Source organism: Eptatretus burgeri, chromosome 7 (assembly GCF_056783735.1).
Source record: "Eptatretus burgeri isolate ZD-2024b chromosome 7, Ebu_testis_v1, whole genome shotgun sequence".
NCBI classification, from domain to species: Eukaryota; Metazoa; Chordata; class Myxini; order Myxiniformes; family Myxinidae; genus Eptatretus; species Eptatretus burgeri.
Window position 1 is genome coordinate 46,638,810 of NC_140967.1, and position 13,497 is coordinate 46,652,306.

At 50.8% G+C, this 13,497-nt stretch overlaps 1 protein-coding gene across 3 annotated transcripts in view; it reads right to left on the reverse strand.

The window, feature by feature from the left end:
* LOC147023181 (guanine nucleotide-binding protein G(s) subunit alpha-like) overlaps positions 1-13,497 on the reverse strand; it is a 94,565-nt gene that overhangs the window by 25,441 nt on the left and 55,627 nt on the right. For 2 of the 3 annotated variants that reach the window (XM_085888350.1, XM_085888352.1), the window contains 3 exons: positions 6,284-6,356; positions 6,125-6,179; positions 202-321 (listed from right to left, as the gene is read on the reverse strand). In XM_085888350.1, the coding sequence (XP_085744476.1) occupies positions 202-321; positions 6,125-6,179; positions 6,284-6,356 (248 nt within the window). Of the gene's footprint in view, positions 1-201; positions 322-6,124; positions 6,180-6,283; positions 6,357-6,438; positions 6,855-13,497 lie in introns of those variants that run through there. The other variant, XM_085888351.1, reaches the window with a different exon arrangement.

A 13,497-nucleotide genomic window follows, 5' to 3' on the forward strand; every position in this document is an offset into this window, starting at 1 on the left:
AAAGTCTCCAATGATAACCAACATGAACAAGCGAATTTCAATCCAGCAAAGAACCAGCTTAATATCTCAGAAGTGTGGACTCGGTTTATAGTTGGTAAATGAACACACACGAGACTGCACAGAGGCAACAACACGACCTCTGAGATACTCTGTAAGTCCAAAATAACAAACACCAAAGACTGAATTGAAGATGAACCATACCTGTGTGAACTCAAAGTCGTTCTGCATGCTCACTTTCTGGATATATTCCATGCAGTGCCGATTCTCAGGGATGGCAAGGGGAACAGGCGGGATGAGCGTGTTCATAGCTCCGGTTATAGTCTGTGAGGAGGCACGTTGGTGGGAAGAGTGTCACCAACGTGGGGATCATGCAAATACGAGGACAACAATACGGTAAAGATTGGATAGGGCTGAATAAAAACAAAGTTTTCTTGCGAATATAGAATTAAAGAAAACACACACGGGGAAAAGAGACAGAGAGAGAGACAGCGGGAGGGAGAGAGGGACAGAGGGAGAGAGGGAGAGAGACAGCATACACACACACACACACACACACACACACACACACACACACACACACACACACACACAAGAGCACACACACACAGACAAAGAGACATTGACAGAGTACGCACACACGCAGACACAGAGACAGAGCATGCGCACATACAGAGACAAAGACAGACACAAAGCACGCCCACACAGAGACAGGGAGAGAGCATGTGCACACACAGACAGGGAGAGAGCATGCGCACACACAGACAGGGAGATAGCATGCACACACACAGAGACAGATCATGTGCACACAGAGACAGGGAGAGAGCACGCGCACACACAGAGACAGGGAGAGAGCATGCGCACACACAGAGACAGGGAGAGAGCACGCGCACACACAGAGACAGGGAGAGAGCACGCGCACACACAGAGACAGAGAGAGCACGCGCACACACAGAGACAAAGACATAGAGAGAGCATGCATGCACAGACAGAGACAGGGAGAGAGCATGTGCACACAGAGAAGGGAGAGAGCATATGCACAGAGAGACAGGGAGAGAGCATGCGCACACAGAGATAGGAAGTGAGAATGCGTGCACACACAGACAGGGAGAGAGCAGGCGCGCACACAGAGACAGGGAGAGAGCAGGCACGCACGCAGAGACAGGGAGAGCAGGCGCACACGCACAGACAGGGCGAGAGCATGCGCACACACAGAGACAGGGAGAGAGCATGCGCACATACAGAAACAGAGACAGAGCACACGCACAAACAGAGACAGAGACAGAACACGCACACACAGAGACAGAGACAGAGCACGCACACAGAAAGAGAAAGAGACCAAGCATGCGCACACACAGAGACAGGGAGAGAGCAGGCACACACACAGACAGGGAGAGAGCATGCGCACACACAGAGACAGGGAGAGAGCAGGCGCACACACAGAGACAGGGAGAGAGCATGCACACACACAGAGACAGGGAGAGAGCATGCGCACATACAGAAACAGAGACAGAGCACACGCACAAACAGAGACAGAGACAGAACACGCACAAACAGAGACAGAGACAGAACACGCACACACAGAGACAGAGACAGAGCACGCACACAGAAAGAGAAAGAGACCAAGCATGCGCACACACAGAGACAGGGAGAGAGCAGGCACACACACAGACAGGGAGAGAGCATGCACACACACAGACAGAGAGAGCACGCGCACAGACAGGGCGAGAGCATGCGCACACACAGAGACAGGGAGAGAGAGCATGCGTACATACAGAAACAGAGACAGAGCACACGCACAAACAGAGACAGAGACAGAACACGCACACACAGAGACAGAGACAGAGCATGCACACAGAAAGAGAAAGAGACCAAGCATGCGCACACACAGGAGACAGGGAGAGAGCAGGCACACACACAGACAGGGAGAGAGCATGCGCACACACAGAGACAGGGAGAGAGCAGGCGCGCACACACAGAGACAGGGAGAGAGCATGCACACACACAGAGACAGAGAGAGCACGCGCATACACAGAGACAAAGACATAGAGAGAGCATGCATGCACACACAGAGACAGGGAGAGAGCATGTGCACACAGAGAAGGGAGAGAGCATACGCACAGAGAGACAGGGAGAGAGCATGCGCACACAGAGATAGGAAGTGAGAATGCGTGCACACACAGACAGGGAGAGAGCAGGCGCACACACACAGACAGGGAGAGAGCAGGCGCGCACACACAGACAGGGAGAGAGCAGGCGCGCACACACAGACAGGGAGAGAGCAGGCGCGCACACACAGACAGGGAGAGAGCAGGCGCGCACACAGAGACAGGGAGAGAGCATGCGCACACAGAGATAGGAAGTGAGAATGCGTGCACACACAGAGATAGGAAGTGAGAATGCGTGCACACACAGACAGGGAGAGAGCACGCGCGCACACACAGACAGGGAGAGAGCACGCGCGCACACACAGACAGGGAGAGAGCATGCGCACACAGAGATAGGAAGTGAGAATGCGTGCACACACAGAGATAGGAAGTGAGAATGCGTGCACACAAAGACAGGGAGAGAGCACGCGCGCACACACAGACAGGGAGAGAGCAGGCGCGCACACAGAGACAGGGAGAGAGCAGGCGCGCACGCAGAGACAGGGAGAGCAGGCGCGCACGCAGAGACAGGGAGAGCAGGCGCACACGCACAGACAGGGCGAGAGCATGCGCACACACAGAGACAGGGAGAGAGCATGCGCACATACAGAAACAGAGACAGAGCACACGCACAAACAGAGACAGAGACAGAACACGCACACACAGAGACAGAGACAGAGCACGCACACAGAAAGAGAAAGAGACCAAGCATGCGCACACACAGAGACAGGGAGAGAGCAGGCACACACACAGACAGGGAGAGAGCATGCGCACACACAGAGACAGGGAGTGAGCATGCATACACACAGAGACAGGGAGTGAGCATGCATACACACAGAGACAGGGAGAGAGCATGCACACACACAGAGACAGGGAGAGAGCAGGCACGCACACACAGAGACAGGGAGAGAGCATGCACACACACAGAGACAGAGAGAGCACGCGCACACACAGAGACAAAGACATAGAGAGAACATGCATGCACACACAGAGACAGGGAGAGAGCATGTGCACACAGAGAAGGGAGAGAGCATACGCACAGAGAGACAGGGAGAGAGCATGCGCACACAGAGATAGGAAGTGAGAATGCGTGCACACACAGACAGGGAGAGAGCATGCGCACATACAGAAACAGAGACAGAGCACACGCACAAACAGAGACAGACACAGAACACGCACACACAGAGACAGAGACAGAGCACACACACAGAAAGAGAAAGAGACCAAGCATGCGCACACACAGAGACAGGGAGAGAGCAGGCACACACACAGACAGGGAGAGAGCATGCGCACACACAGACAGGGAGAGAGCATGCGCACACACAGAGACAGGGAGTGAGCATGCACACACAGAGACAGGGAGAGAGCATGCACACACACAGAGACAGGGAGAGAGCAGGCACGCACACACAGAGACAGGGAGAGAGCATGCACACACACAGAGACAGAGAGAGCATGCGCACACACAGAGACAAAGACATAGAGAGAGCATGCATGCACACACAGAGACAGGGAGAGAGCATGTGCACACAGAGAAGGGAGAGAGCATACGCACAGAGAGACAGGGAGAGAGCATGCGCACACAGAGATAGGAAGTGAGAATGCGTGCACACACAGACAGGGAGAGAGCACGTGCGCACACACAGACAGGGAGAGAGCAGGCGCGCACACAGAGACAGGGAGAGAGCAGGCGCGCACACAGAGACAGGGAGAGAGCAGGCGCGCACGCAGAGACAGGGAGAGCAGGCGCACATGCCAGACAGGGCGAGAGCATGCGCACACACAGAGACAGGGAGAGAGCATGCGCACATACAGAAACAGAGACAGAGCACATGCACAAACAGAGACAGAGACAGAACACGCACACACAGAGACAGAGACAGAGCACGCACACAGAAAGAGAAAGAGACCAAGCATGCGCACACACAGAGACAGGGAGAGGGCAGGCACACACACAGACAGGGAGAGAGCATGCGCACACACAGAGACAGGGAGTGAGCATGCGCACACACAGAGACAGGGAGAGAGCATGCACACACACAGAGACAGGGAGAGAGCATGCACACACACAGAGACAGGGAGAGAGCATGCATACACACAGAGACAGGGAGAGAGCATGCACACACACACAGAGACAGGGAGAGCGCATGCACACACACACACACAGAGACAGTGAGAGAGCATGCGCACACACAGACACAGGGAGAGAGCATGCGCACACACAGACACAGGGAGAGAGCATGCACACACATAGAGACAGGGAGAGAGCAGGTGCACTCACAGAGACAGAGACAAAGCACACACACAAACAGAAACAGAGACAGAGACAGACACAGAACAGGCACACACACACAGAGAGAGACAGAGACAGAAACAGAGCACGCGCACAGAAAGAGACAGAGACAAAGCATGCACACACACAGAGAGAGGGAGAGAGCAGGCACACACACAGAGAGGGAGAGAGCATGCGCACGCAAACAGACAGGAAGAGAGCAGGCGCGCACACTGAGACGGGGAGAGAGCATGCGCACACAGACAGGCACAGAGACAGAGCATGCGCACAGACAGAGACAGAGAGACCTTGCGCACACACAGAGACAGAGACAGAGCTTGCGCACACACAGAGACAGAGAGACCTTGCGCACACACAGAGACAGAAAGAGACCTTGTGCACAGACAGAGACAGAGAGAGACCTTGTGCACACACAGAGACAGAGACAGAGACAGAGACAGAGACAGAGCTTGCGCACACACAGAGACAGGGATAGAGCATGCGTGTACACACAAACAGGGAGAGAGCAGGTGCGCAAACAGAGACAGGGACAGAGCAGGCACGCACACAGAGACAGGGAGAGAGCACGTGCACACAAAGAGACAGGGAGAGAGTATGTACACACACACACACACACACACACACACACGGAGAGAGCACGCGCACACACAGAGAGACAGGGAGAGAGAATACGCACACACCGACAGGGAGAGAGCATGCGAACATGCAGAGACAGGGAGAGAGCATGTGCACACTCAGAGACAGGGAGAGAGCAGGCGCACAAACAGAGACAGAGACAGAACATGCGCAAACACAGAGACAGACACAGAGACAAAGCATGCGCACACACAGAAACAGGGAGAGAGCACGCACACACACAGAGACAAAGACAGAGACAGAGACAGGGCATGCGCACAAAAAGAGACAGAGACAGAGCATGCGCAAACACAGGGACAGACACAGAGCACGCGCACACACAGAGACAGAGACAGGGCACACGCACACACAGAGACAGAGCAAGCGCACACACAGAGACAGACAGAGCATGCGCACACGCAGACATAGAGACACAGCATGCACACACATAGAGACATAGACAGAGCATACGAACACGCACACACACACACAGACAGATACAGACAGGCAGACACACACACCGAGGCAGATACAGACACATACAAACACAGACAGGTAGACACAGACACAGACAGACAGACAGAGACAGACAGACACACACAAAACGAAGCAGATATTTGCAGCATCACTCAAACAGAACACTAATTTGATGTGCAGAGAAATATTGAGGTCATGCAATCATCACCACGACTCGGGGCCATCGATTGTTCAGGGATTGGTTGCAGGAAAAAATGGAATAAAAAAAAAAATATAAAGAGTTGAATGACGATTTCAAATGGAGCCCAAATGATTGGAGCAATTTTTGGTGAACTTGTTCGAAATGTGACCCTGACTACAAAAGACATTTTTGCATGCAGGGAACGTAGAATGACATGAAGCAGCGAGAGAGGATATAAAGATTGGGGATGTAAAAGGTGAGACGAATGACAGGGGGTGTTTAAGGATAAGAGTTGTCAGCACTTTTTGGCCCATCCAAAGAGAGACAGTGTTCGTGTTGAGCCAGTTTAAAGAAGAGTCCCGGGACCGCCGCGAGGCCCGGAATGCACACGCGTACGGCCTCGCCCAGACTTACCACAATCGCCTCTCTGATGTTCTTCCGGATGTCCAGAATTTTATTCTTTTTCTCCCTGCGCAAACGGCAGAGATAAGCAACGTCGGTGATGCGTCGAAGCACCGCAATACGGACAAGTTCAAAATATGTCCAACAGGTTTAAGGAATGAACCTTCTTACTCAGCGTTGAAGCCGTTAACGTGTAGTATTCGCATCTGCTTCACGATGGTGCTCTTTCCGGACTCGCCCGCGCCTGCGACACACACGCCACATACAGAGTTAAACGTACCCTCGATCCCGGTCATAGAACGAGTCGGGTGGATGCGGGTGCGTACCGAGCAGCAGCAGGCGGTGCGTGGCACGGTACAGCTGCTTCTCACGCTGCAGCTCACGCTCGATCCTGCGGTTCGTCTCGCGTTGCGCGCGCTCGCCGTCGCGCGCGTCGTCGCTGCGCCCGTCACCCAAGCAGCCGAGCGCAGAGCCGCCCATGGCGACGGGCAAGCGGGTGGGAAGGCAGTTCGCGATGTCGGCGGACGAGCAAGTCGACGGGCAGGCAAAGCGAGGGAGACGCTCGAGCAAAGCGGACGTGCGCCGGAGATTCAGGAACAGGGCCCGCGGGCGGGCCACCTCGCGCCCATGTTTGTTAGAGCGGTGCGAAGGCACCGGAAGCATGAAGCGTCACGCGCAAAGCGACTCTACGTCAACACGTGTACAGAAAACTGACGTGGGAGAAGGGGAGGAGAATCGTTGTCTGTGGAGGAGAGAAAGGAAGGACGATTTCGACTGGGGAGGATCGAATGAGGAAAAAAAAATGGGATGGAGATGGAGATGAAGAAAGGAAATAACGAGTCCCTGGAGTCTGGAGGGAGGTAGGAAGGAGGAGGAGGTGGGAAGGAGGTGGAGGTGGGCTGGTGAAGAAGATGAGATGTTTTTGCAGGATATAGTTGAGTAGATGGGGGGGTTGGGGCAAGGGGGTATGTGGGAAGAGAGGGGTATTGGGGAAGAGGGTGGGGGTAGAGGATATGGGGGAAGAAGGGTGTGGGGGAAGAAGGGTGGGGATATGGGGGAGGACGGAAGGGAAAGATGGGGAGGAGGGAAGGGAGGGATGGGGGAGAAAAAGGGTGTGTGAGGAATGAGGGGGAATGGGAGGAGAGGAGGGATGGAGAAAAGCGGGTGGGGGAGAATGTGGGATGGAGAAAAGCAGGGTGGGGGAGAAGGGAAGGAAGACGGGGGTTCTGGAGGAGGGGAGTGGGGATGGAGGAACCAGGGGAAGGCAGGATGGAGGAAGGAGGAGAGAGGAATACGGAGAGGGGCAGGAGGGAGACAGGGGGAGGGAAAATGGGGGAGAGGGAGGAGGGAGGGAGAGGGGAAGTTAGGAGGGAAGGGGAGGGGGAGGAGGGAGGAGGGAGGGGAAAGGGGAGGAGGGAGGGGAAAGGGGAGGAGGGAGGGAAAAGGGGAGGAGGGGGAGTGGGGTGGGGTTGAGGGAGGGGAAGGGTAGATTCACAAAAGTTTATAGGGAAGGGGGGTATGGATCAAGGATTATACAGTAGAAGTGGGGGCAGGTCCTAACGATTATTCGGTGGGGATAGAGGGGCAGGCACCAAAAATAATTCAGTGACTAGGTGGTGGCACTAGTGCTAAAAGCCCATTTATTGTCAAGCATCAGCATCCACATCCCTGGTTGGAAAAAAAAAGAAAAACTAGAAGGGCATTCGGTAGAGCGCATACCTCCGCCACGCAATGCCTGATCCATGAGAACATATCGGGCCCAATACATTTTTAAACTAGAGGGGGAGCACTCGGTAGAGTGCAAAACCTCCGCCGCCAATACTGCTAGGTCACTCAAGTGAACCTGATATCCTATTCATTCAATTTGACGTCAACAGTGCTCACAGAGTTATAGTTTGCAACTTTCCCTTTTACCTTTTACATACTCAAATCATTCGTCATTCCTTGAGACAGAAATTGATTTTACGTGGGTATATCCACCTGAAGTTCCAAAATCAGCCGCAATTATAATTTTGGCATGTTTTTTGTTGGAAATCACTTATAACATGTAGAAATGCAAAAAAAAAAAAAAAAAAAAAAAAAATCGAAATTTTTTTGAAAAAAAGAGTTGCAAAATTTTGTTTTTTTTTCTCTAACAATTTTCTTTTGGGGGGGGGGTTGGGAATCACTTAAAACATGTAGAAATGCAAAAACAAAAATTCAAATATTTTTTCAAAATGGCCGCCATATTGGACTTTGGACCAAGTCCAAAATCTAATGGCATGATCCTTGGACCATACCTAATCCCCCCACATCAAGTTTCGTCGAAATCCGTCGAGGAGTTTTTCCGTAATACTGTTCACAAACAACCAAACAAACAAACAGACAGGGGTGAAAACAGTAACCTCCATCCATCTTCGATGGCGGAGGTTAAATATCATGCTATACAGTACTATATCGTTTTTGGCCCTATCTCTCGATGGTGAAGAAGCACTTTAAATATTAAATAATTCTCGTATCCAGATTCGGATCTTCACCAAAATCGAATTAATTCGTCCTTGCGATGCACCCAACCTGTCCACAACTTTTTGAGATATTGTGCTATATATCATTTTTTGCCCTATCTCTCAATGGTGAAGATCACTTTTAAAATTCCAGTAGTCGGATCCTCACCAAAATCTAATCAGTTCGTCCTTGTCACACCAAACCTGTCCACAAAATATAATCCGGATCCGTGCACAACTTTTTGAGATATCCTGTACACTAACAGACAGAAAGGGGTGAAAACATAACTTCCTTCACCTTCGGTGGCAAAGGTAACGATGGGAAAATATAATAAGGATGGGGGTGCCACAGATGACTAACCACTGTAAAATAAGGAGCGAGTGAGAGGCTTCAGGGGACTTTGTGGACAAAAGAGCGCCCCAGACGGCACCAACAGTGCAAATTGGTGGCCTCGAAGAATCCTGTGCTCGGTGCGGTTCCAGTCGTGAACTGGCAGAGAAGGGATCCGAGATTATGCGCCATATGAGGCAACATCTCAGGGCCTACACGCAGGACCTCTAAACTATGTCACGTGGATAAGGGTGCGTACCTGTTGGAACACCGACTCCAAAAGGTACTCTCTCTAATAGGCACTGCAGAACTATGAACATAACCCTCAAGGCAGAAATAACCCCCCAAATCCCACCAGGCAGCCTGCTCCAAGAGATTGCAACAGAAGTAACGTTCTGCTGAAGGCTCCAAAAGGACAGGTGGTGGTCTCACCACAGGTAGTTCAGGACAGCATGACATCTTGCTTGAGGCAAAGAAAACAGAGCTCCAGTGAAACTGTCATGAAAAGGATGAGGAAGTTATGCAGAACATACTAAAGGATAAGAGAGCAAGGACAGACGCCAAGGCTGAACAGGCAGAAGCAGGATCCAGACAGGGAGATTCAAGAACTGTGTTCCAAATCACCAAGCTGTTATCCAGTCAAGGGTGTTATAAATGGCTTCTAGTTAAAGACAAGAATGGAAAGGTAATTACTTCATCAGATGATAAAAGGAGCAGAGGTGCTGAACATTACCAGGAGGTACTTAACAGACCATCTTCACCCAACCAAATTAAAATTGATGATGACACAACACATTACTTGGATGTTGATACGGGGCCCATCCCAGATTTCAGAAATAAGAACTTCCATAAATGGGAAAGCACGAGGAGCAGATTTAGTATCAACAAGATTATAAGAGTTGGTGGACCAGACATTGATCTTTAGGACAGTAATAATTGGAGAAACACAACACTTTTGTCTCTGCCAGGAAAAGTCTTCAATGTGATGCGACGATCAAGAGTAAAGGATGATTGGACAAGGAACTTTGAGAGGAGCAAGCAGGATTCAGGAAATCAAGATCATGCATTGGGCCAAATCTTAATCTGAGGAAAAACCATTGAAGGTATCCTAACCTTCCAGGCAAATATTGTAGTCAATCTCATAGACTTTGAAAAGGACAGCACAGATAGGAAATAAGTATGGAGTATGGAGTAGCAGCAGTAGCAGTCATGCAAATTCGAAGCCAAGCCAAACACATTTGCAACAGTTGCTTTGTGGCCAAAGCAACATGTAATAAAATCTGTGAATATGATGGCATTTCCTTAGACCTGGCTGAGTAGACCTTAGACCTAAGACCTTAGAAAAGTAGACCTGGCTGAGAGGTTGACCAAATTCGTTTGCGCGAGCAGGGCAGGAATCTTGAACACCAAGGAGCCAAAGTATAGATGCTGTATCCGAGGAAGCCTCTTTAGATACCAACATATACATATATGGACCCCAAAGACGATGCGGGCGGTGCTGTTAAGAAGCAGGTGCGGGCGGTGGTGTGGGTGAACAGGTGCTAACAACTGCATGGAAGATGGTATGGGGACACAAGTGTGTCCATGGCGAGGCAGGCAGTGGTGAGGGAACACAGACACAATGGGGGCACAATGCAAGGGGACATGCACATCCATGATGGGGCTGGAAGCATTAAAAGGCAGGCATGCTCCAACAGCGGAGCCGGTGGCTTGCAGGGGATGGGGGGACGGCAGTGGTCCGGGAGCGTGTGCGCCCATTGCGGGATGGGTGACAGTATGGGTAGGTGGGTGTGGACGTGGTGCACGCCACCGTGGACGATGCAAGCATGGACGCGTGGTCCCACGGCCGGGCCAGTAGGTGTCACAGGTGTGCGGTTCCATGGCCCGGTTGGGTAGGCGCTGTGTGGGTGCAATCCACGGTATGGAAGGCTTTGTCAGAGCACTGCAGTATGGGGGCACACAAGCATCCATGGTGGGGCGAGTGGTTGTCCGGGGGCAGACACACACCTATGGTGGGGTGAGTGGCAGTCTGGGAGCACAGGTGTGCTCACAGCGGGTAGGCAGCGGTATGGGGGAATTTTCCACAAAGGGTTATGCACGGATACCAATAAAAGGACAACGGACTCAATACGAGAACAGAATGATTGCATCTTCAACTAGAATGAAATGTGGTTTGTCCAAGAAAGATCATGGCTGATAGTGAGACCCAGGATTCCCAGTCAGTGGCTGGCCTTGGAGGCTTTCAAATACCTCCGCCAAGCTGAGCAGTTTACATTTTGTATTAGACCATGTGGAGGTACTCGCTATTACCTTCAGAAAATGATTTTCGTTGTGCAGATCACCAATCTGGAAGAAATTTGGCATACTTAAAGAATTTTAGAGGCCAAGTCCAAATCCACTTGTTTCCACGTCGAGGATGTGACACAATTGGTCATTTTTGGCAATTAAAGATACACCGAACATTAAAGCATGATTTTGACACAGAAATGAAGAATCAAGGTTAGACTGATATGTATGTCAAAGAAAACTCTTGTGAGGTCTTAAAATGATACAATATGTTTATACAGAGTTATTGTTTATCAAAGAAAACCCTATTCATTGTTATTAAAGATGTTTATAATTAAAGGTCGTAAACCGAAGCAGTTACATTTTTACCGGCCGAAAACGTCTGGACCGACCAGACAGGCCTTCAAATTGACCAAGGCAACTTTTTGCTAAAAAGGCAGCCACACTGGCTATTAAAGGTAGTTACATTGACTATTAAAGGCAGTTACAGCGCCTATTAAATACAGTTATATTGGCTGTTACGGATTAAATCAAAGATAAAGAGACTGCGCGACTCAGCCTGATGAAAAGTGGAACCACCACAAGAGGATTACTGTATTAGACCTCCAGTATTTCTTGCTCTGAAGCGGTTGCTGAACTAGGCTCTTGACTGCTGCTATTACAAAACTCAAGTCCACTATTACATGCTAACCAACCTGAATACTACTGTGGAGTAGATCACCACAGCCAAAGCAGTGTGACACCCGCATTCACAGTTCGTCGTCGGAATCATCGTCAGTTCCGCTTTCATCATCAATAAGTTCCATTTCTGCACGGGTCTGTTCATCGTTGGCGCAGTTTTGACATCCACAGCACTCTGTGCAGGACAGTCCTTTTGACCGGCAAGAACACTGGTAGGTCTCGCATTTCATCTTCTTGCAATTACATTTCGTCACCTCTAACAGTTCCTTCGGCGCTGGTGGTTTGCTCAGCCAGTGAACAGTCAGTGCTCTGTTGCGTTCCACCCATCCGTGAAATGTAGGAGAAGGGGCTTCTATAAACCTCTCAGTCACGCGGTGGTGGATCGCAGACTGATAGTTCACACATTTGCAATGCAGCATCAGAGCGTCGTTTGTAGGCGGCAACTTCTGTTCTCCCAGCGACTGGCTGCAGAATAGCTTGTAGCGAGCCTCATCCACACTCTTCAAGGTCGGCTGATTGTACATGGCGCAGACGAATTTTTCCAGGTCGTGAATGATATTCTGATCTAGCGTGAATTCTCGACCAATGCTCCCGAAACAGGTGATGAGATGGGGACCCTTCATCATCAAGTCATATGGCCTTGTTTTGCCCTTACCGTGGAATGCACTGGTGGTATTACTTCCCGTGAAATTGTGCAAACCTGTCAACGCATCGCAGACAGAACTTTCCAAGGCATTACTCAGCTTCCTAATGTCAACGACGATAATGTCCTCGGGACTTCCTGTGGCCAGATGGAAATTTCGCGCCCGAATCGACTTCGAGTGAGCCAATGCCAACACAAACACATCGGTGTCGAAACTCTCTATGCGCACCGACTCTTCATTCTGTCCCGCGTGAGTGGCATGTAGCAGGAGCTTCGTGTCAGCTTCCTCATGGTCACATTCAAGTTCAGGTAATGACGACACGACACAGTCATGACACCATTCGACGCCTCGATTTTCTCACATTTGCCAGCATGACTGACGTACAACAGCATGTCGCCCAGTTTTGATGGAGAGATGTTTCTCGTCCACGATTCGACGATGAACTCTATCAACGCCTCCTTGTTGGCTCGGCTCAGGAGATAATTGGCCCACTGTTTTGGAAGGGCTTGATCACGTCCGTAGATGGTTCGCACCTGAAGATCGCCCACCCTGCCCGCTCGTCTGGCATGCTCCAGGCACTTGATGCTGATACTTGGGTAAGTATCAAACACCACGTCCAGTCTCGAAGATTGGTTATGTCGTGCTTTGGCCACTACGATGTTCAGCACCATCTCTTCCATTTTGCCAAAAGTGTTAGGCAGTGAACCAGCCTTTATCGCCTGAATAACGGCCATTCTATCCACAATCGTTGCACCTTGGATAGGCCGAGCGTCCACACGGCAATCGGGCCACAGTTTCAGTGTATGGTTGTGGAGTTTGGCTTTGTCCGTCTTAGCAATCGAACCATCACCAGATGCCAGCGGGAAAGATATGTTCGCCAGTGGGTACACGAGCAGATCGTGGAGTGCAACATTGCTTTTCTCTCCAATCAACAGCAGTCGTGTGAAAAAGACAACATTC